The sequence below is a fragment of the Triturus cristatus genome, chromosome 5_1 (genome assembly GCF_964204655.1).
Source record: "Triturus cristatus chromosome 5_1, aTriCri1.1, whole genome shotgun sequence".
Classification (NCBI taxonomy): Eukaryota; Metazoa; Chordata; class Amphibia; order Caudata; family Salamandridae; genus Triturus; species Triturus cristatus.
In genome coordinates this window covers 805,035,171-805,057,838 of record NC_140587.1, presented here as the reverse complement: position 1 = coordinate 805,057,838, position 22,668 = coordinate 805,035,171, and the positions used below count along the sequence as shown (strand labels likewise).

The 22,668-nt window shown below is 43.1% G+C and overlaps 1 protein-coding gene across 2 annotated transcripts in view; it reads left to right on the top strand.

Moving 5' to 3' along the window:
* The window catches only part of LPIN2 (lipin 2), a 560,786-nt gene that overhangs the window by 49,010 nt on the left and 489,108 nt on the right, over positions 1 to 22,668 (top strand). For both annotated transcript variants that reach the window (XM_085605827.1, XM_085605826.1), the window contains exon 2: positions 17,485 to 17,685. In XM_085605827.1, the coding sequence (XP_085461953.1) occupies positions 17,494 to 17,685 (192 nt within the window). In that variant the 5' untranslated portion in view covers positions 17,485 to 17,493. The remainder of the gene's footprint in view (positions 1 to 17,484; positions 17,686 to 22,668) is intronic.

The window sequence follows — 22,668 nt, the reverse complement described above, 5'->3', positions numbered from 1 at the left end:
CATTTTTTCCTTTAATCAATAAGCTCGATGCTTCTGTTACAGTGGCAAAGTGTCTAACACAGACCGCAGCTTTCTTACTGTCTCATATTAAAGACCTTGTGTTTTGACCTCTTCAGTGAGCGGCATCACCACACCCAGCTGATTGCTTGGCTTGTCATCCTGTTTTCTGCCAACCCTCCTCACGAGGCTCTCGATCACCAGCCATGCTGATACCTTTTGCCTGTGGATTTGATGGTGGTGGCCCCAGACTTTCGCTCCTTGCTTACATGGCCTCTCTCCTCTACAGATTCCTTCTCCTCTGTCAGGACGAGCTCCTAACTAACACCAATGTTGTGTTGGATTTTCACGCTGGTTCTTTTAACAACTCCATGCTACAATGTTGTAGTTTGAGGGCAGGGTCATCACACAAGAGTCTAAAACCATTCTGGTAGTAGGTACATTATTTTTTTCATGTTAGGCCCTTGATGTAAGCCAACGCCCGATAGGTCCTTTTTGGTCTCCTTTCTCCCTCTAATTGTAATCAACTCCCTCTTTCCACAGAACACAGACACCAACATACCATTCATCATCATTTTACAGCATGCCCATGTATTTTCTTTCGTCCCAAATGCGAGGTAACACCCCAGAGGTTTAATAAATATCGGATAAAATCATTGAGTTAATCAAAAGCATCACTGAGGGGACAGCATTACATCGTAGAACCTTGAGCGGATGATTTAAAAGGGGCATGAAGTTTGGACTGTGTAACATTCTACTTGAGAGGAAACATTATCGGCATCTAGAGGGCTGCTCAACACATCATGAACACTGTTTTCTTTAAGTTACGAGATTGTATTGTTTTATGTATCACGCTATACATATGATTGTATGTATTTTCACGTATTTTGATGCTCATATTTTTTTGTCTTTATGTAATTTTTTGCCATCATTGAGTTTTTTCAGTCTCGTGGGTTCACGGTTTCAGGCAACTGTGTCAGTGCATTATGGGATATTGAGGCAGGAGCTCTTTTTCACAAGCAAGAGAGTTTAAATAGGTCACGGGGTTTTGACTTCATTAGGGATTGATTGGGGAAACGTGTGCAAGTAGGCTTTGAACAAAACCATGGTGGGAGAGAGAGAAGTTGATCTCTTGTCGAATTTGAAGCGAGACGAGCACAAGTTTACCCGCTGGTTATGGTCGTTTAAGGTAAATGAACACCGTTTGTTTTCTGCGGTTGCCATGAATAATAAGGGGTTTTTCAGATTATGTGTTTCACTTGTTTCGTCACGAGATTTTTTAGGTTAAAAAAAGGGGGATGATAACGAGGGTTGTTAGGGAGGGGAAGACATGGGGAAAACACATTATTTACAAGTATTCAGTTTTGCTTTGTTCTGGAGCAGTTGTTTAAGCAGTTCTTTCTGATTTGTTACAGCACCCCTGACGAAGAACTTACAATAGTTCGAAATGCATTGGGTTTTTACTTTGTACTGGCTCCAAGGACAGTTGGCAACACATGCCTATGTTAAAGCTTGGATGAGCAGCATATGACATTTGAAAATGAGGAATAAAAATATTCAAGTTCAACTTATCTGTCTCCGCAGTGATTCTATAAGTATGGAAAATATGGACTACTGAATTTTAAAGAATGGGAATACTATGGATTACTTTGGTTAATGGAATAATAAATGGTTTACTTATGAGGAGAATTTCGCTCATCACAGCAGTGCAGCAGTTGGTGTTGAAATTAATGCACCTTTTCTTCGATATCATGCATTGTATACAGACATACTGTGTCATTACACGTAACTTCACTTTCTCCCGTATTGGGGTATCTTTCATAGATTGACATGCTTGAATCATTCCCCGTCGTCTAAGTGGGAGTATAGCAGAAAAATTCCATAGGAAGTATTGTAACATAGCAATCAATAGGAAAAATGCTGTCACTTTATTAGCTCGTCCAAGTCATTAGATATAGTCCAAACTCCAGCCAATCAGGCGTCAGCACCCTCTAGAACCCTGTCCCAGAGACTCAGAACCTCAGATTTTCTACCACACGTCGTGTGAAGGGAGTCTCCCTGAGTTCTGCTCAGTTTTAACTTTTCTCTTCACGAGTTCAACCTACAACTTTTCAACAATGTCTACTACCAAGAGATCACTCTTCAAGCACTGTGAGTCTTGCGGAAAATTACGTCTTCATTCTGAGGATCCTCACAAGAAATGTACTTACTGCCTTCACCCTGATCACCAGGTGAGAGACTGTAAAATATGCAGGACTTTTCCTCAGAAGACCTTAAGGGATAGAGAAGGTCGACTACTTATGTGGCTATAGAAGCTTAAAAATAAGGATGATCCTGTTTCTGATGCGAAGAGTGATTCCTCTCTTAAGACTGTGGCCTCTAAGAAAAGGGTTAGTGAGGTGGAGTTGAATTCTCCTAAGGCCAAGATACCAAATAAACATCACTCTTCCAAAGGTGATGGACAGCCTTCAACATCAAAAGGGACTTCTGCCTCCCTCAAGGGTCTCTCTACATCATCTACGCCCCGAGAGCTAAGTCTCAGGCGTCAAAAACCCTGTCGGAGTCATCTTTGCTGCAGAAAATGGGCTTATCGTCGATGGGCTCTTCGTCGATTCCGCCGTCAACAAAGTACTCCGTTGTCACTACTATGAAGTCGACGACTACTTTCTCGTCACCTAAGCATGCTATGTTGCTGTCGCCGACGTTTTCTCCGTCGACCCTGGTTTCTGTGATGGTGAAGCCTAAATCATCTGCTGTCTCTTCATCGATGAAGATCAAGAAGACTCTTTTATCGACGGGCGCTTCTCCGTCGACGGGAACTTCCAAGATTCGAGTGGTCCCGTTGACGCTTACCTCGTCGACGCCTGCCTTATCGCCGGATGCTGAGGACTTTACATATGGAGGGTCAAGTATGTTTTTCGTCGACGACGGCTGCTTCGTCGGCAGAACCCTTGGTTTCACCTACAGCTTTTTTGCCTTTAAAGCCTTCGGTGGCTCTTGTGCCGCGATCTGAATCTAGAAAAAGCTTGTTGCTTCAACGAAGGCAATCTTCAATGGACCTTTTATTGCCTATTCAAGCGCCTCCAAATCTTCCAGCACAACTTTTGGATTATGGGGCAGACGAAGAAGATTCAAAAGAGGATGAGAGGTTTCGAGCAGCTCGCAGTCCATCAGAGCTCCTCATTAAGTGCCAGGACCTTGATGAAGACCATGAATATGACTGACTATTATTCAGAACCGCAGTCTGAGAATCCGACTGTGCAAATGTCCTTATCGCTTATTTAAAATTTGCAGCACCTGCTTGATGACTATTACCACCGTTTCTCTTTTTCAGAACCAGCTTCTTCGGTTCCTCAAACACCTGTTCCCCAAACTACCTCAATCATTGCACCGCCACCTCCTATTTCTCTGGTGGCGTCTACTGCTCACGTTATAGAGGACACCCATTCAACCGATGAGGACAGAGAAGAAGGGGAGTTGGATGATAGATCCCTACTTACTGAATGGGACAATTATCAGATTGACACACCGCCGCCTACCTCTCCTACTCCTGTGCAATCTCCGCCTGTGGACATAGGTGATTTACATGTTCTCATGGACAGAGCAGCCAAAAGATTTCAGCTCCCTATAGTTTCACAGGATCAGGATTGTTTTTTATATGATTTCAAGAATCAACCTCAAAAACAGGTGCGGACGGTTCCTATAATGGATTTCATCTGTCAGGAGGGTTAGAAAGTTATGAAAACCACCTCCTCCATTCCTGCGGTTCTGCCGTGCTTTGATAAAAAATACAAAGCACCAGACAATTTGCTGGCCTGTTTAATTGGTCAACCGAAGCCGGATTCGGTTATCTCACAGGAAGCTCAGCGTCGTGCCAGGAATCCCTCTTCTCCATTGTCGGCTTCTCCTGACCGAGAAGGCAGACGCCTTGATGCTATTGGCAAAAAAATGTCAACCATGGCAACAACTACGGTCCGTGCAGCTAATTCCCTTGCCATTCTCGGGCGCTATGATAGGCAAATGTGGTTGGACATTTCTCCTTTTATCGATCTGTTGCCTGAAGATTCAAAGACTGAAGCTTTAAAGATTCTCCAGGAGGGGGAGAAGATCTCTGCCGAGATCATCGATTGTGCAGTGGATATCTTTTTCACAGGGTTTCGTCAATTGGCAGGTGCAGCAGTTCTCCGGAGGCAGGGTTGGTTAAAGGCTACCTCTTTTCGCCAAGAAGTGCAAACAAAAATTATTGACATGCCTTTTGACAGAGAATCACTTTTTGGACAGCACATTGATGATGCCCTCCAAACAATTATAAAGGATACTGATACTGCACGTGCTCTGGGCACGTTACAATTTAAAAAGCAGCCTTTTTGTTGAGCGAGGGGTCTTGGATCCTCCTATTCCTTTCTAAGAGGCTACAATCAGAACAGACAATATCAGGGTCAACAACGGTACTCTTCTTCTTCTCAGCAGCAAACTTATTGTCAACCTCCAGCTGCCTCCTATTATCAGTACAGAGGAAAATCTTCCTACAGAGGCAGAGATTCATCAAAAAAGCAGTGACAACCGCCACCTGCCTACCACTCTACTCAACAACCCAGCCAAAGTTGGAGGACGAATCTCCCATTTTTTCTCAAACTGGTCACCCATCACTACAGATCGTTGGGTTTTGGACATAGTGTCCAGAGGGCACACCCTGGAATTTGTACAATTTCCCCCAAATTCTCCTCCCAGAGGTCCTACTCCTGCACATCTTAAGGAACTCTTATGTCAAATCAAAGTAATGTTACAAAAAGGAGCAATCAAAGTGGTTCCGAAGTTACAAAGGGGTGCAGGTTTCTAGTCGAGATTTTTCCTCATCAAGAAAAAGTCAGGGGATTGACGCCCCATCCTGGACCTCCGTTCCCTCAACAAATTTCTCAAGAAGCAATCATTTCGAATGTTGTCTCTCCAAGAAGTACTTTAGTTTCTATCTCAAGGAGATTACATGACAACACTGGATCTTCAAGATGCCTATTTTCATGTCCCCATCCTACCCAGACACAGAAAATTCCTGCGCTTCAGAGTGGCTGGCAGAGACTTCCAATTCAAAGTCCACCCCTTCGGACTTCGCTTTGCGCCCCGAGTGTTCACCAAGGTTTTGGCACCGGTAGCAGCACATCTTCGTCAAGTGGGCGTTCAAATTTTTCCTTACCTAGACGAGGCGCAGTCCTTTGCAGTGGCAACGAGACACACTCAAATATGCCGGTCTCTGGGCCTGTCCATAAACCTGGAGAAGTCACACTTCACCCCTTCTCAGGTTCGGACTTTCTTGGGAGCCAGGATAAATTCTCAGACAACAAAGGCGTATGTCTCAAACGAAAGACAAAAATGGATTTCCAAGCTGGCTTCTCTTCTACGGGCAAGAAAGTCAGTTTTCTGTTCGACAGTTCAAGTCGCTTCTAGGGATGCTATCTTCCTGCATTCCCTTAATTCCCAACTGCCGTCTCAAGATGAGACCATTACAGGAGGAAATCGATAAACAATGGCATCAGGTCTCAGGGTCTTTTGACGATGTGATCATCATTACTTCTCAAATGCACAAAACGTTGCTATGGTGGACTCACAAAACAAACTTGTCAGCAGGCCGCTCCTTTGTAGCAGACGATCCAAGTCTTATTCTTACAACAGCTGCTTCCCTCGAGGGATGGGGGGGGCACATCTTCAAGGTCTCACAGTCAAGGACAAATGAATGCTCTGCAAAGAACGTGGCACATAAACCTTCTGGAACTACTAGCGATATTCCTAGCGTTAAAGTGTTTTCGCACCCTCCTTCAAGGTGCTTCAGTGTTGATCCGGACGGACAACACTAGAAGCATGCATTATGTGAACAAACAAGGGGGCACAAGGTCCACTCTCCTGTCTCTACAGCAGATCTGGAACTGGGCGATTTGACATCAAATGACTTTATCAACAGTTCATGTTCCGGGAGTGTCGAACGCTCTGGCGGATTACCTGAGCAGGTCAATCTCGTCCAACCACGAGTGGGAACTACATCAGCCAACGCTGGACAGCATCTTTCAGTGGTGTGGACGGCCCAATCTAGACCTATTTGCAACCAGTCAGAACCGCAAATGCCAATTTTCCCAAGCTGGCTTCCCCAGCCAGGATCGTGCGGGAATGCCTTTTTGATGAATTGGTCAAAAATCTATGCTTACGCTTTTCCGCAGATTCCTCTAGTCCCAAGGGTGCTTCGGAAGACGCGGAGGGAGCCATATCGCATTCTTCTCATAGCCCCCAGGTGGCCTCGCCAGATTTGGTTTTCAGAGCTACTCCTTCTGTCGGAGGGTGATCCGATAGTACTTCGTCCAATTCCAGATCTTCTCACAACGGACCAGGGGCAAGTCTGCCATCTGGATCCGGCATCTCTGAAATTGGCGGCCTGGCACCTGAACACTGAGTTTGCCAGCTTAGTGATTCCTTCAGACTGCAGGGAGGTCCTTGCTAATGCCAGGGCACCTTCCACTATCAAGACCTACAAACTTAAGTGGAAATGATTTTGCATTTGGTGTGAGGCTTCAAATGTTCACCCGATTCATTCCTTGCCAGAACATCTCTTGCCTTTTTTCTTGCAATTAGCAAAATCTGGGTTATCTCATGCTACCCTTAAAGTTTTTCTGGCAGCAATTTCCAGGTTTCGACAAGATGGTTCCAATTCTCTTTATTCTTCTAGAATAATTCAACAATTCTTGAAGGGTTTACTTCGGATGTTCCTGCCAATACGACACCCTCCTCCGTCTTGGCATTTAAACGTTGTGCTAGCTCAACTTATGAAGTCCCCGTTTGAACCCATTTATAGGGCTGATCTTAAATTTATCTCTTGGAAGACTTCATTGCTTTTGGCTCTTACTTCGGCTCGTGAGTTAGCGATATACAGGCTTTTACTATCAAACCGCCTTTTTCTTCAATTCACCAAGGACTCAGTGGTGCTCCGCACTAACCAGGCATTTATCCCAAAGGTTCCTTCTGATTTCCACTTAAATGAGCTGGTCATCTTAAAGACTTTTTTTCCCTAATCCTCAGTCGCCAGCCGAAAAGGCTTTACACTCTTTAGATTTTAAAAAGTTTATCTACAAAAGACAGCCAGTGTTCGAAAGACTGATCAGCTATTTGTTGCTTATGGCATGATGCATAAAGGACATCCAGTAACCAAACAGACTATCGCTAGATGGATATCTAGTACAATTTCTTTCTGTCATCAACAAGCAGGGAAGACACTTGAAAGAATGGTCAAGGCACACTCTACCAGAGCAGTCTCCTCTTCGACCGCACTTTTTGCCGGTGTGCCTCTTCATCAAATTTGTAGAGCTGCAACATGGTCTAGCAGACACACCTTTACCAAGCATTACTGTCTTGAAGCTGCAGACAATGCGGAAACAGCCGTGGGACAAGCAGTGCTACGTTACCTATTTAAATAAGGTGAGCCTCTGTTTCTTCCCTCCTCCTGTATAGAATGTACTTATGATGTATGTTTCAGAATACATATTTTATCATGCAATTGTGTGTATATGTATAAAAGTGTGTGTGTGTATGTATGTATATATGTGTATGTATATTTACATGTGTGTATATATAACTGACTGTACAGTTTTGGAGTTACGGCGATCTATTCTGATTCAAGCATGTGAATCTATGAAAGACACCCCAATACTGGAGATGAACAATAGTTACTTACCTGTAAACTGTGGTTCTCCAGTAGTGGTGTCTTTAATAGATTCACATGCGACTCACCCACCTCCCCCTCAGAGGCTCTCCTCGTTTACTTGACTATTACATCACTCTCGTGCTAGAAAATCTGAGGTTCTGAGTCTCTGGGGGAGGGTTCTAGAGGGTGCTGACGCCTGATAGGCTGGAGTTTGGACAATATCTAATGACTTGGACGAGCTAATAAAGTGACCGCAATTTTTCCTATTGATTGCTATGTTACAATACTTCCTATGGAATTTTTTAGCTATACTATTGCTATACTATCTATATATATGTGTGTATGTATATGTATATGTATATATATATATATATATTACCTACTGGCGGTCGCCAGTAGGTAGTTATAGTTAGGACCACGTTTCCATAGGAAATCCGCAACATTCTATTTTGAATAACTTTGGCGCCGGTCGACGAATCCTCGCGAATTTTTCAAAATAGGTGGGGCGCTCCGCTCCGCTCCTACCCTGAAAGTCTCGGGGGGGATTCGTCAAGCGGGGGCTGAGATAAAAGGGGGGTCCCAAAACGCGTTTTTCCCATGCATTTTTCCATAGGACCTTTAGACAGGGCTACAGCCCGACTGGCTGAACAGAATTACTAGAAATTTGGCAGAGAGGTAGTCCTCAGGTCAAGGAAGTGCCTTTTGTAGGTTTGGTGTAAATCTGTTCAGTAGATTCTGAGAAAATAGCCTTTAAATCAATATATATATCTGAGCCAGCTTACGGTGCGCTTACGGTACGCTTACCGTACGCGTACGGTGGCGTGCGCGAGCGCGATTCTGATTGGATCTTAGTAAACATTCGAATCGGCCGAAACCAGGAAGCGGCGGCCGCCATTTTCTCTCTCGCACTGTGTGATGTTTAAAATATTAAGCACAAAAACATGTAAAGGGGCTGTTTAGACAGCTCCCACACACATAGCAATGTTGAGGGAGTCCCCAAAGATCCCCCAAGGCCAAAAACGGAATTTTTATTTTTTCGCTAATTTCGCCGATTACGCTTACCGTACGCGTACGGTAAAAAATTATAAAAAAAAAAAAAAATTATCCACACTCTCCCCACCCCGTGTGCAATTGGTGCCCGAAGTGCACCAATTGTGCATGGCTTATTAAAGATGAGTTAAACTAAAATATTAAAAAAAAAAAAAAAAAAAAAAAAAAAATTATCCACACTCTCTCCACCCTGTGTGCAAATGGTGCCCGAAGGGCACCATTTGTGCATGGCTTATAACATATACGAAAAATTAAAATATTACCTTTCAAAACGAAGTGCATCATATGTCCTCCATGTGCGCACGGTGCGCGAAGCGCATCGTGCGTACATGGCCCATCTAGCGTAACGTGGGCACGCGGTGCGCATAGGGCACCGCGTACCCACCGTGCGTGCACGGCACTAACTGCGTAAAGTGGGCGCGCGGTGCGCGAAGCGCACCGCGTGCTCACTGTGCGCGCACGGTGCGCGAAGCTCACTGTGCGCGCACGGTGCGCGAAGCGCACGGTGCGCGCACGGAACGAACTGCGTTAAGTGGGCGCGCACGCCACGAATGGCGTAAAGTAACTTAGCATTTAAAAAAACGTACAAATTCACTGAAAAAACCATAGGTTTCACACACGTTATAGTTAGGAATTAGCATTTAAAAAACCTTGCAAATTCACTGAAAAAACCATAGGTTTCACACATGTTATAGTTAGCGGAAATTTTACTGATAAAAAACCAATGAAATTCCCCCGTTATAGTTAGTGCAGGCAACTATAACTCACGCGACCGCAATCTTCTGCTGATGACATATGTGTCTTTATGAAAAAAAAATATTTGTAATATATATATATAGCTAAAAATTTATGGAAGAAGACATGGGCAAATAAGTGTCTAAATACAGTATTAGCATCAGCAGAGGATTGCGGTCGCGTGAGTTATAGTTGCCTGCACTAACTATAACGGGGGAATTTCATTGGTTTTTTATCAGTAAAATTTCCGCTAACTATAACATGTGTGAAACCTATGGTTTTTTCAGTGAATTTGCAAGGTTTTTTAAATGCTAATTCCTAACTATAACGTGTGTGAAACCTATGGTTTTTTCAGTGAATTTGTACGTTTTTTTAAATGCTAAGTTACTTTACGCCATTCGTGGCGTGCGCGCCCACTTAACGCAGTTCGTTCCGTGCGCGCACGGTGCGCTTCGCGCACCGTGCGCGCACAGTGAGCACGCGATGCGCTTCGCGCACCGCGCGCCCACTTTACGCAGTTAGTGCCATGCACGCACGGTGGGCACGCGGTGCGCTACGCGCACCGCGTGCCCACGTTACGCTAGATGGGCCATGTACGCACGATGCGCTTCGCGCACCGTGCGCACATGGAGAACATATGATGCACTTTGTTTTGAAAGGTAATATTTTAATTTTTCACTACAATAATAGGCCATGTACAAATGGTGCCCTTCGGGCACCATTTGCACACGAGGGGGGGGAGAGTGTGGATAATTCTTTTTTTTAAAATATTTTTTTACCGTACGCGTACGGTAAGCGTAATCGGCGAAATTAGCGAAAAAATAAAAATTCAGTTTTTGGCCTTGGGGGATCTTTGGGTACTCCCTCAACATGGCTAGGTGTTTTGGAGCTGTCCAAACAGCCCCTTTACATGTTTTTGTGCTTTGTATTTTAATCCACACTCTCAGTGCGAGAGAGAAAATGGCGGCCGCAGCGTCCTGGTTTCGGCCGATTCGAATGTTTACTAAGATCTAAGAGCCAATCAGAATCGCGCTCGCGCACGCCACCGTACGCGTACGGTAAGCGTACCGTAAGCGCACCGTAAGCTGGCTCAGATATATATATTGATTTAAAGGCTATTTTCTCAGAATCTACTGAACAGATTTACACCAAACCTACAAAAGGCACTTCCTTGACCTGAGGACTACCTCTCTGCCAAATTTCTAGTAATTCTGTTCAGCCGTTCGGGCTGTAGCTGTGTCTAAAGGTCCTATGGAAAAATGCATGGGAAAAACGCGTTTTGGGACCCCCCTTTTATCTCAGGCCCCGCTTGACGAATCCCCCCGAGACTTTCAGGGTAGGAGCGTAGCGTAGCGCCCCACCTATTTTGAAAAATTCGCAAGGATTCGTCGACCGGCGCCAAAGTTATTCAAAATAGAATGTTGCGGATTTCCTATGGAAACGTGGTCCTAACTATAACTACCTACTGGCGACCGCCAGTAGGTAATATATATATATATTGCTATTTTATGTACCGTGGGACTGCCACTTCGACAACGGGGAATGATTCAAGCATGTGAATCTATGAAAGACACCAATACTGGAGAACCACAGTTTACAGGTAAGTAACTTTTTTTCATATCTTTCCAATATGAATTGAGACAGTGAGCACCAGTAGAGCTCCAAGGATAATGAAGGAGAGAAGGTCCCCACCCCAGAAAAGAAGAGATGGTGAGAGGGCAGTGAAAATTAAGAGAAAGAAGAACAAAGACAAAAGATTCTCACGTTAGTCGGACATTGCTCAGATGTGCACTACATCGTGTGGTGTTGCTGTTCTATCTGTAAGAAAACTGGTAGTATATTGATGGGATTCAAAATCCATCGAAAGATTACGTTTAGAATAGTAAACCTCTTTTCATCTTGATAGATCACAAGGAAGGGAATATGTCGGTACATTAACATTTGTTTTTGAAAGATCTTTCTAAAGTGAAAATTGCTCAGTTTCCGTGAGTGACAATTGAAGGCAGAGCCTGAAATCGGGTGTTTAGATCTAATACCCTAATGTTACCTGCAGGCCTTCAGAAGTTGACAGGTCAAATCCACTAATGTGCCAGAGAAGCATCACTTGGCTAGCAGGAATGAGGGACATCTGGAGGCCTGCACTGAAAAGCCATAAATGAATTGGCATACACAGCAGAAAATAAGTTGTTTGTGAAAGGTGCTTCTAGGAGATCTCAGCATGTTTTTTTAGATATGTTCCCCACTGGGATTAGGAATTAGTGTTTCCTAGAGATGTTTCTTCATGAAACTACCTAGCGGTCCACACATCTATGAAGCCACACTCTGACATTTCTTATTTCTTGCTTTTTTCAGTGTTGAGGAGTAATGTTAAAATCTTCATCCTTTTGAAAGCATTATTTGATGTTCAAGTGTTGTTTAAAACCTGTAGCAGTCAATGCAAATGTATCAGTGGAAGTCTGCAAACCCAATCGATTGCCCTGCATTATCAAGTCACTCAAAACCTGCCTCCAGTACACCCCAACAGTGTAATCTAGCCACACCTAAATTAAACATAGCATTGTCTTAAATAGATAATGATAATATTCCAAATCCAATCCTGAATATTCATGATCGTTAACTTTATCTTCTTATTCCCAGTTTTCACACTACAAATCTTGGTACATTCTGTCAATAATGAGTTTGATTTGTTCTAAGAAACCTACAATCCACAACTGCTTGATTAGCTCAGTCTCTTCTTTGTAGAAACTGTCCGGTAAATGAACAGTCATAGAGAATATAGTTAATTTAATTTGTGAAGGAAGGCCATTTGGATTGACGCGGTCATCCCTCATAATTTAAGTCGGCATAAACAGGTTGTCTTCTCTCACCCTTTAAAAAAATCCTGTTCCCAGCCCAACCAATGTTACTCCTACCTCGGTCCGTGCAACTGTCCTCCCATTGCTGAAGAAACCCTCAGCGAACCCTTCAACGCTTGCCTACTACAGATCAATCTGTCTGCTACGATTCCTGGCCAAGGTCTTGGAGAATATCATCAACAGACTCCTCTACAAATACCTCAACGACCACCAGCTCCTCGACACCACTCAGTCTGGTTTCATACCCAACCAAAGCATAACTGCCCTACCTGCATCAAAGGATGACATCAGCAGGCCTTTGGACAGAGGAGACACGGTGGACCTCATCCTCCTGGGCCTCTCTGCAGCATGTGACACAGTCGCCTACCCTATCCTCATACAACGCCTAAATGACATCGGAATCATATGACACGCACTCCTGAGTAGAATGCCCCAGTCAGTCAGCCTGGCACTGTACACCTCAGGTGCCTGCAACCTTATCTGCAGAGTTCTGCAAGGGTCCTTCCTGAACCCGACCCTCTTCAACGCATACTTGATCCCTCTAGCTAGCACCATCCGCTCCCATATTATCAACGTCCTCTCCTATGCAAACGACATGCAACTCTTACTTTCCCTCACCGACAAGACTGCCAGTACCCGGATCAAGTTCAGTGCCTGCATGACTGAAATCGCTCACTGGGAGAAGACCAACTGTCTAAGTCTGAACACCGACAAGGCAGAAATCGTGATCTTCGGGAAGAGCACATCACCGTGTGACTCCATCTGATGGCCAATAGAGCTAGGACCCACGCCAAAACCTCTGTATCATCATCATCATCAACAGAAAACTCTACATGACAGCCCAAGTCAATGCTATCACCACTTCTTGCTTCCATACCCTGAATATGCTGGGAGTTTCCAATGGCTCCCAATCAGCACCCGGAAAACTGTTACACATGCTCTGGTATCAAGCAAATTGGACTACAGGAACCCCCTCAATGCTGGGATCAACACAAAACTCACCAGAAGGCTGAAGACCATTCAGAATCCAGCAGCCTGAATCACTCTCAGCCACCTATGCCGCACTCACATTTCATCACACCACACCTGAAGGAGATCAGGAGCTCCACTGTTTCCTATTCACAAACTGGCACAATTCAAACTCCTTACCCACAATTTTCAAGGCACTACATGACACTCATTCAGCATACCTCCACAATCGCATCTGCTTTCCCAAACCTTCCAGACACCTCTCCTTATCCGGACTGCTACTTGCACAAATCGCATGCATACGGAAAACCAAATCTGATGGTTGAGCCTTCTACTGCATCGCTCCTAAAGTGTGGCATGACCTGCCGCTACACATAAGAGCCATCCTCCTCCTCACTTCTTGAATGCCCCAAGATGCTGAAAACCTGGCTTTTCGAGTAGTTCCACTATGTCCTGCATGTGTCTAAACTCAGCACCCGGGTGATAGTGCGCTCTTCAAATCTACTATTTCATTCCCTCAATGGGATACCTGAAAATATCAACCTCCACGTTGCCAGCAGTTATGTTTGCAATTCACTTAGATTTTTGGCACTGCGCTTTGTGTGCTTAAAATGTAAATGTTTTGTCTTGATAGTGGAGTACCAATTGGTTTTAGGCCCAGCACTGAGAACCCGTTGAAAAATGTTTAATCTTTAATTTGACTGTTGAGATGAAGAAATGACTGGGGGTGAGTGTTTGATTAGCTCAAACGCTCCGTCCATCATCCCCTTTGGTATCGCTTTGTTAGCCCTAAGTTGGCAGGGTATGCCCAGACGTGGGTCCCTTGCTCACTTTGCCACTGGATTCAAGATAGCCTGGCTGATGAGGGTTATGAACCCGAAACCAGTCTCAGGATGCTTGTTTCCGGTCCAGGGAAATTTGACTCAACACCTTGATAATGAAACTGATAATATCAATGTAGCTTGTACAATTAACGATTGGATAACTACTGTGCATTAGAGGTGCAAGTGAAGGAGCACACAACAAACAATGAATGTGTAATCTGGAATACACTGGCTGTCTAATGCTACAATCATTTCACATTTTTGCAACAACAAAAAAATCTATAAAAGTACATTTAAAAAAAAAAAATTCGAATCAAGAACTGAAAGGAAGTATTCGGTACATCTAACTCAAGAAGAACAAAGATGGTTATCATGCTACGCTGTTACCTATTAGAAGTTTTACTTAGTTTGGCCAAGCGGACTTTGAGCACCAGTATACCCGTTATAAATCTATATACTAACAGCGTCATCGTGAAAACTTCAATACATCTGTAAAACAAAAAGTCCCATCATAATCTGTGAAATCTAAGAGTATGTGCCTCATAATGAGTTTACTTACAGATATTTCTTGACACATTCTTTGCTCCTGAACTGAGACAAGGAAATAATTCGGCAGCAACTGCTCAAGATGCCCTTTGTGCTCCCAGTGCACAAAAATATCCTGCGCACCGCACTCATTTCTTGACTCAAAGTGTGGGAGGGAAACATCATTGAAAGTTGAGCCCACTTCTATTACCAGTGGTGTTACGACCAAGGGGAACAGAGGGTCTTTATGGAACAAATGATAATATGTTAAGTAGAGCGAGGATACAAGAATGTATAATAGTCGAGTTATCACTGCTGCACATGTAAGGTTATGTCTACTAGTAAACCTCAACATACTTTAATATCGAGTAAACATGTATTAACGTACCATTACAAATATTTTATCAAGTTATCATGTAACTCTCCTTGAAAATTGTAACTGCTCACACCCATTTCTTCAAAGCGATACCAAAGGGGATGATGGACGAAACGTTTGAGCTAATCAAACACTCACCCCCAGTCAACTGATCTGGGTTTAATCCATCCTCATTCTTTAGCTCACTCCACCACCCCAGTTCAGACATGGCCCTATGCAAATCAGTCTGACCCTGTGCCTCATGGGAACAGTCCTGCCCGAACTGCCAAGCCATGTCTTCCCTGGACCGGAAACAAGCATCCTGGGGCCGATTTCTGGCTAATCAGCCATCATCAGCCAGGCTATCTTGAATCCAGTGGCAAAGTGATGCAAGGGACCCACGTCTGGGCATACCCTGCCAACTGGAATGGCATGGTGAGCAAAAAAATGCTGGATTTAGGCCCATATCTCTGTACTGGTGTGAATGTATGACATTGTTCTGCATTCTGTCCATCAATAGTTCTTTTTGCATTTGTCACCCCGAGTGGGATGGGTATGCTCAGACGTGAGTCCTGTGCTCTCCATGCCACTGGAATCAAGCTATCCTGGTTGAAGAGGGGTGAAACCCCGAAACCGGTCCTAGGATACTTGTTTCCAGTCCAGGGAGGACCTGGCCTGGCAGTTCGGGCTGGACTGTTCCCATTGGGCACAGGGTCAAGACTTATTTGCATATGGCTGGGTCCCAACTGGAATGGCATGGTGAGCAAAAAAACGATGGATTTAGGCCCAGATCTCTGTACTGAGGTGAATGTATGAAATTGTTCTGCATTCTGTCCATCAATAGTTCTTTTTGCATTTGTCACTGCTGCAATAGTTGTATGGATTGTTAACTCCGATGTGGCGTATTCAAGCATAGGTAGAAGATGCTGGGTAGATGTAGTGCCTTCTGCTTTAAGGATCTTCTTGGCATTGCAGGCTTTACCGTGCTGTCAATTCTTATTTACTTTGCAACGAGTTGCCTCACAAAAGGCACGCAATCTTATCAGTGCTTCACGTGCCGTGCACAACCTTGCACCAGGCCACATGAGGAGCAGGGAAACCGCACATGCTGTTGTTTCCCTGCCTCACAGAAACATTCTTTGGTCTTGGAAATAGATTATGACCCACTAATCAGGTATGATAGTGAAAAGAGGAGCTCCTTGGGAAAATGTGATTGTAATCAGCACCTTGCACGCCTCATTGCTACTTCAGTGGCATGCTTCCCTATATAAAAGCATAAACTTGAATACAACTAATCATTTAGCCTTTTCAAGGGTGACGTAAAAGGCAATGTACAGTACATCGTTTTACTCTGCTGGAATATTTATGGTGTAATCCTTAGGAAACCGGCAGGTTTATCTTATTAAGGCAAAATCACAATTTCGCAAATGTATAGCATAAAATGAAATGCATACATTTCATTGGGAATAAACTCATGTAATATGAGAATTTTGTTAATGTCGTAAATGCCACTTTCACTGACTAATCAACCAAAGCACTGCAAAAACGTTGAGAAATTCGTCAAGATGTAATGTTTGTCCGTCCAGGTTCCTTCATTCCTAGTTTGAGTAAGCAAAAGTATTCTATAACTACATTAATTGAAGCCAGGAGGTCATACGCATAACTCACTGGCAGAGCTGGAACCGCTCAATAAAAGCCGTGTTACTTCTTATGATTACTTATTATATGGACTAGTGGAGGAAATGGTACCCATGATCCCCTCAAGGATGCCATTTTGTAGAGTCATGCCAATTCTACCAGTGAAACTTTTGCTTAAGATGGCATGAGATTGGTGTTCCCTGGTTGCACGCCCTCCTAATTAGGCGTATCTGTGCCCGTTTCAGAACTGTGTGGGTCTGTTCTGTTCTTGGAAGCATGAATTAGTAAACATCAGTTGCTGACATTAAACAACCTCTCAAACTGATATCTGGAAACCCTCTTAAAATTTTGCGGAAGCGTGAAATCTTATTAAAATCTCATTATGCTCAACGTATGCTTTACAGATCATGGCTAATTGCTAATGGGTCAAACGGGGATATATTCCCACATTCATATGCACACTTTGTTGGGCAGTTTAAAGCCATACCCTCTCAATTGACTTTTAAGACCACGAGCTGTGGCAGGTTTTATGAGACTGCATCTACTGACTTAATTATTAAAGTATGTTTCTAATGGGGACGACCCATGGCGTGGTCTGTTTTTTTTCAAACTATGTACCATTTTATGATTTAGCTGAATGATTAAATATTGTATTTATTTGATTTAATTATGAGTTGGATACTACGGCACACCAAAACCAGAAAGGACCATTCGCTCATTCTGTAGAGTTAAAGAAATAGATTTTTTGTGTGCAGAAGTCTGAAAGGTATTAATTTGTCCACAATTAATGATTTAAATTAAAAACTTGTAGACTTCAATCGTTTACTTTTTTTTGTTTTTGTTGTCCTTTTGTAGACACAAACCATGAACTACGTAGGGCAGCTTGCAGGTCAAGTCCTGGTCACTGTAAAGGAGCTGTACAAAGGAATCAACCAGGCTACACTTTCGGGGTGCATTGACGTCGTTGTTGTCCGGCAGCAAGATGGCACATTCCAGTGCTCCCCATTCCACGTCCGCTTTGGAAAACTTGGTGTTTTGCGATCAAAGGAAAAAGTGGTGAGTGCAGGAAACTTGGTTTGAGGTAATAAGCGGTGATGGTGCATTTCACATCAAGGCAGGGTTTGATAGCTTCACTATATACCATGTTGAGTATTTTCCGTCTCTAGCTTTAGCCATCTTGTGTTTGCTGGCCATGTTAAAATGTTGATTAAAATAATGTTGTTTGGTTTTTATACATGGGTTAATATACATTCATAACGATTTTTGAGGAGCCTGGGCCTCCTGCAATGTGGGATTGAGACCTAACACTTCTTCCACAGCAGTGGACTGTAGCACAACACCTCTGTACATTAAACTCCATATTCCTCCAAGTGTCCTCTTAGCATAGTCTCAGTGAACTCTGTAACACGATCAGATGGTTTTGGTGACTCTTTGAGATTCTCCATGAGTTTATCGACCTTCTGGTGTTTTGAGACAACACAAGCGCCATGTTATTCCTTGGGAATCAAACACCTGATCTGTTTGGTGTGTAGACCTGGAAGTGGGTCCTGTAACTCCACGGGACACTTAATAGTGCCCTTACTAATGAGTAAGGAATATAGAGGCAGGCTGACTGTAGCATGCCTTATACTAATGAGGACTAATGCCATTTGTCTCCAAATGGATGTTCAGTAGTGAAGGTTTACTCTAGAAATAATAACTTGATACTAGGAACAGTTCCAGGTGTAACCAGTTGGTATCTTCAGTATTTAAATGGGTTTCCATTCAGCTGAATGGGCTGTTTTTATTTGCTTCTTTTTCCAGAGATTTTATGTGTTTCAGAAATAGTCCAGAAATGTTTGATTCCTGAGACTATATCTTAGCCCTAACAACATGGTTTTAGCCACAAACAGAACCCCAAATCTTGAACAAGAGCAAGATTTCCTTTCTCAATAGGGAGACGAGATTACACACCCACACACTCATTCAGACCTCTGCAACTAACCATTTCATGTGGCCCAATTTTAAAGCTTGATGTTCAGGTTTTGCTTCTTGCCTTGGGAGTATGAAATTGACCACATCACTTTTGTTAATCTTGTATATGCTTCATTGGCTATATGCTGAAAACAGTCCGCTAGGGTTATTTTTTGTAAAAATAGGTATTTGCCATTCAGGTGCAGAAGTGATGAAACATTTTCTCATTCAGTGCATATGAATGCTCCTAAATGAGAGCCTTTACCACCTTGGTATGTCAGTCTGGATTTAGCTAGGTTGAACAACAAATAAAAAAAACATGGCTGCCTATACGAATGTGAAAGTCTGTACGTACATGTCGATTCCAGGAAACGTTTTTTTACTCAGTCGCATGCAGCCTTTTGCAAAAAGAAGGTTGCACTCCGTTGGTACTATTCATTCATTCTTGCGGCTTGCTCAGATTTCCAGATAATCCCGATATTAAATGTTTCCTTAAAGGGAGGCAGAGGGGTTTCCTTCTGGTAGAAAAGTAAACATGTTCCAATCTATTTAAACTTATTCTTCCCATCAATTCCCGTCTTACTATGTTTTGTTCATGTTTTGTATAGGCATTGTGACTACCTATCCCTCTGGTTTGGGATGTCCAGTGACTGTGCGTTCCTGTATAGACTGGCAGGCCTTTCTGTATGATGGTTTGTCTGAGTTGGTGCTGCCTGAAGCAGTAACAGCAAATTGGAGAAAACTGCATTCTCTACAGATCACAGACACTCCTATGCCTGTCTCACTGTGATACTATCTTGCAGCCTCTCATTTGATGGATATCATACAGAATAGGCTAACCGCATAGTGATATGCAGCCTCCTTTTGCTTGCTACTTTGGAGGTAAGAATGTCTTCCTTTTCATATATACTATTGCAAGCATAAAGTCCTGAACGATCCATTGAGACGGGTCTTGAGAACGAGTGGCAACAATTTGTTTTCTTTTGTTTATTGGCTATTTCTATGGAATTTGACTTGGATGCACTGTTGTACTGGTAAGTTCTCAATATATTTTAGTTTCTTATGGTGTCACTGCTGCATGCAACAAAATATCTAAGCTTACTGATTCATGCTATATGGAGTCTTGCCCTCATCCCTGTTAGGTAGCTGTTTGATGTACTTATCAAAAACAACAGGGTTATACCCAAATCACCCTGTGATACCTGGGTATAAGGGACAATATATATATATAAAAAGAAGAGTATCACGGAAAAAATATATCTACAATTGTTCATGGAAAGAGCACATTTAATTACCCCTTCAAAAATATCAAATAATCAAATAGAATACATCTGGCATCATTTACAGTATATCACAAGAAAACAGGCGTTTATACAAAGAAAGATACAAACACATATATCACATACCATCAATTCAATGTATAACAAACAACAATTAACCCAAACACAAACATTTTTCATCAGTGTCCCCTTTCAAAGTATCAGGCGGACCACTCGGAGGTAGTCAAACTAAACAGTGGGGGACACAAGCAATGAGGGCAACTATGCCCCAAACGTTATTTCAGGTGTCCCAGCGACAGTCTGTGAATCACTGAAACTCAGGTGACTCCTCCATCCAATATCTGTCGACGTGACCACGTTTCAGCCAAAGAAAACTTGAGGCCTCTTCAGGACAGGGGTTAAATGACAACTAAAACAATAAAGGGGAGGGGGGACAACCATTAATAAAATCTACATGGACCTAAGACTAGGGGTGATGACCAAGCCGTGCACACAAATCCAATTGCCCACAAAGGGACCAAATACACCCTACGTCCCGAAGTGATTTATAAAGAAAGAAAGGAGATAGATATGTGCCGTACAACGCAGGGTGCCTGGGGGTATCTAATATCATCCCTCACCCTAGTGTGAAAAATAACTAATTAAAGGAAAGCGGAACCTTCTGATGAAATCTCTCATTGGTCCACCGTCCTAATGTGCTATATACATGTGCCAAACTAAAAACCTTATATCCCTACACCTACAGTCCTGATACACTTACATGTATCCTCTAAATTCCAAAGTTGCTCACTAGATATCGAGGAAAACGTTCTGTTAATGACAAGAAAACAGAGCAACAAAGTGTCACCGGGGCTGCTGAGGTAGTAACTCAATATACACAGTGAATACTTTCGTCAAACACGTAGGTATGCACCTACCTTATAAACGCTACTCGCGCTTCTATACTGTTCCTTCAATAGAGATCAAAACACCGGTTCTCCACACAGTTTCTACGAAATAATGGAGAAAACTGTTATATATACTCCGTGACTCTATGCCCATCTTAAGCAGTCTGAGCCGAGAAAAAGATAGCACTTACTCGGTCAAAATCGGGCAGTCTCTATGCTGGAATCCTCATTAGCACGCCATTCCAAACCACAACGGGGGCCGAAGCAACGGAACATGACGCGTCCTACCCGGAACTAAAAGCTAACGCTCTACATTGGGCCCTCCCTCTGCCAGCAAAAACATAGACAGAGGACTAAAAGTCGCCTCCGGCTCATCTCGATATCGGGTCTTAACGTTCCCAAGATAATGAAAGGGTAACAAGCACCCCTGGCTATACTTAACATAGGAGAAAGATTTATAAAGATCCACACAAAAAAAACCATGAAATCGAACAAAAAACATTAAAAACGGAACTAAATCCTCCGGCTCAACCTGTATAGCTACTGAATCAGTCCCTCTAGTAAATAGGGAGGAATGAAAATTCAGGGTGGGCATTGTGAGCACGGCACGGTCAACACACCAAGGAAACCCACCACTCCCTAAAGCACAATAAATCTATACATTATATACAGATACACTTAACAATTATATTTACATTTAATATGTACATAGCCACAATGAAGAGGAGAACCCTACAGATGGCTCACCCGGATGGTACATCATAGACATTCAACAGTATGCTTGTAACATTAACAGAGAATATAATTGCGTACAGGACCTTACAAAAGCAGATGCCCCCTTAAAAAAAAAAAAAAAAATATGGCACATCCTCTCGGTAATTACCTAGGGGCAACTCAAGTCTAATCTAGACAGTATTAATTTCCAATCAAGGACCAAACCTCATCACGGTCATTGAGCCCCCTGCTACTAGAGGTCTGATATCTTTCAATCAAACGTGCTTCTAGATTATTAAGTTTTTTCTGTAATAGTATTTTTGTAGGGGCCTTCACTATTGCCAAGACTGTCCACTCCAGCTCGTTTTCGCCATGTTCTTTTTCCAAAAAGTGTTGGACCATGGGGGCCCCCAAGGTCTTACACCGGATGCGGGATTTATGCTGGATAATCCGCATTTTGACGGCTTGTGTGGTTTGTCCTATGTATGAACAACCACACGGACATGTTACGCAATATACGACATTTTTCGTATTGCAATTTGAAAAAACTAGCTGTCTATGTATTTTTCCATGAATCATGACTGTTTTAGAGTCCTTGGTGTGTACACATACAGCACAATTGTTACACTTAAAGTGTCCTACAATTTTTGGTAACCCCAATAGACCTCTAGTATCTGTGGGTATAGGTGATTGCCTAGAAGCTTTAACAAGCTGGTTTCTCAAGTTCCTACCACGCCTGAAGGCGAACAATGGCTTCGGAATATTTAGATGGTCCAGTAACCTCAAGTTCCTCAAAATAATCTGTTTGACCTTGTTAGCTTTAGGGCTGAAGGTCAATACGCATACCAATTGCTCTGTTTCCTTTTTAGTTTTAGGTATAAGGAGATTTTCACGGGGTGTGTACCAGGCACGTTTAAGTGCTCCTTTTACCAATCGCTTAGGGTAACCTCTTTTTACCAATTTCTCTTGTAGATTTTTTGCATTCCTGAAATAATCGTTTTTTTCTGTACAATTCCGTCGTACCCTCAGGAACTGCCCATAGGGCAAATTGTCCCTGAGGTTACGTGGGTGTCCTGATGAATAGTCTAGTAGAGTATTTCTGTCAGTTGGCTTAGTGAATAAATCCACTTCCAACTTGCCATTTCTAGCGATGATCCATACATCCAGAAAATTAATACGTGTATTACTCACATTTTTGGTAAATT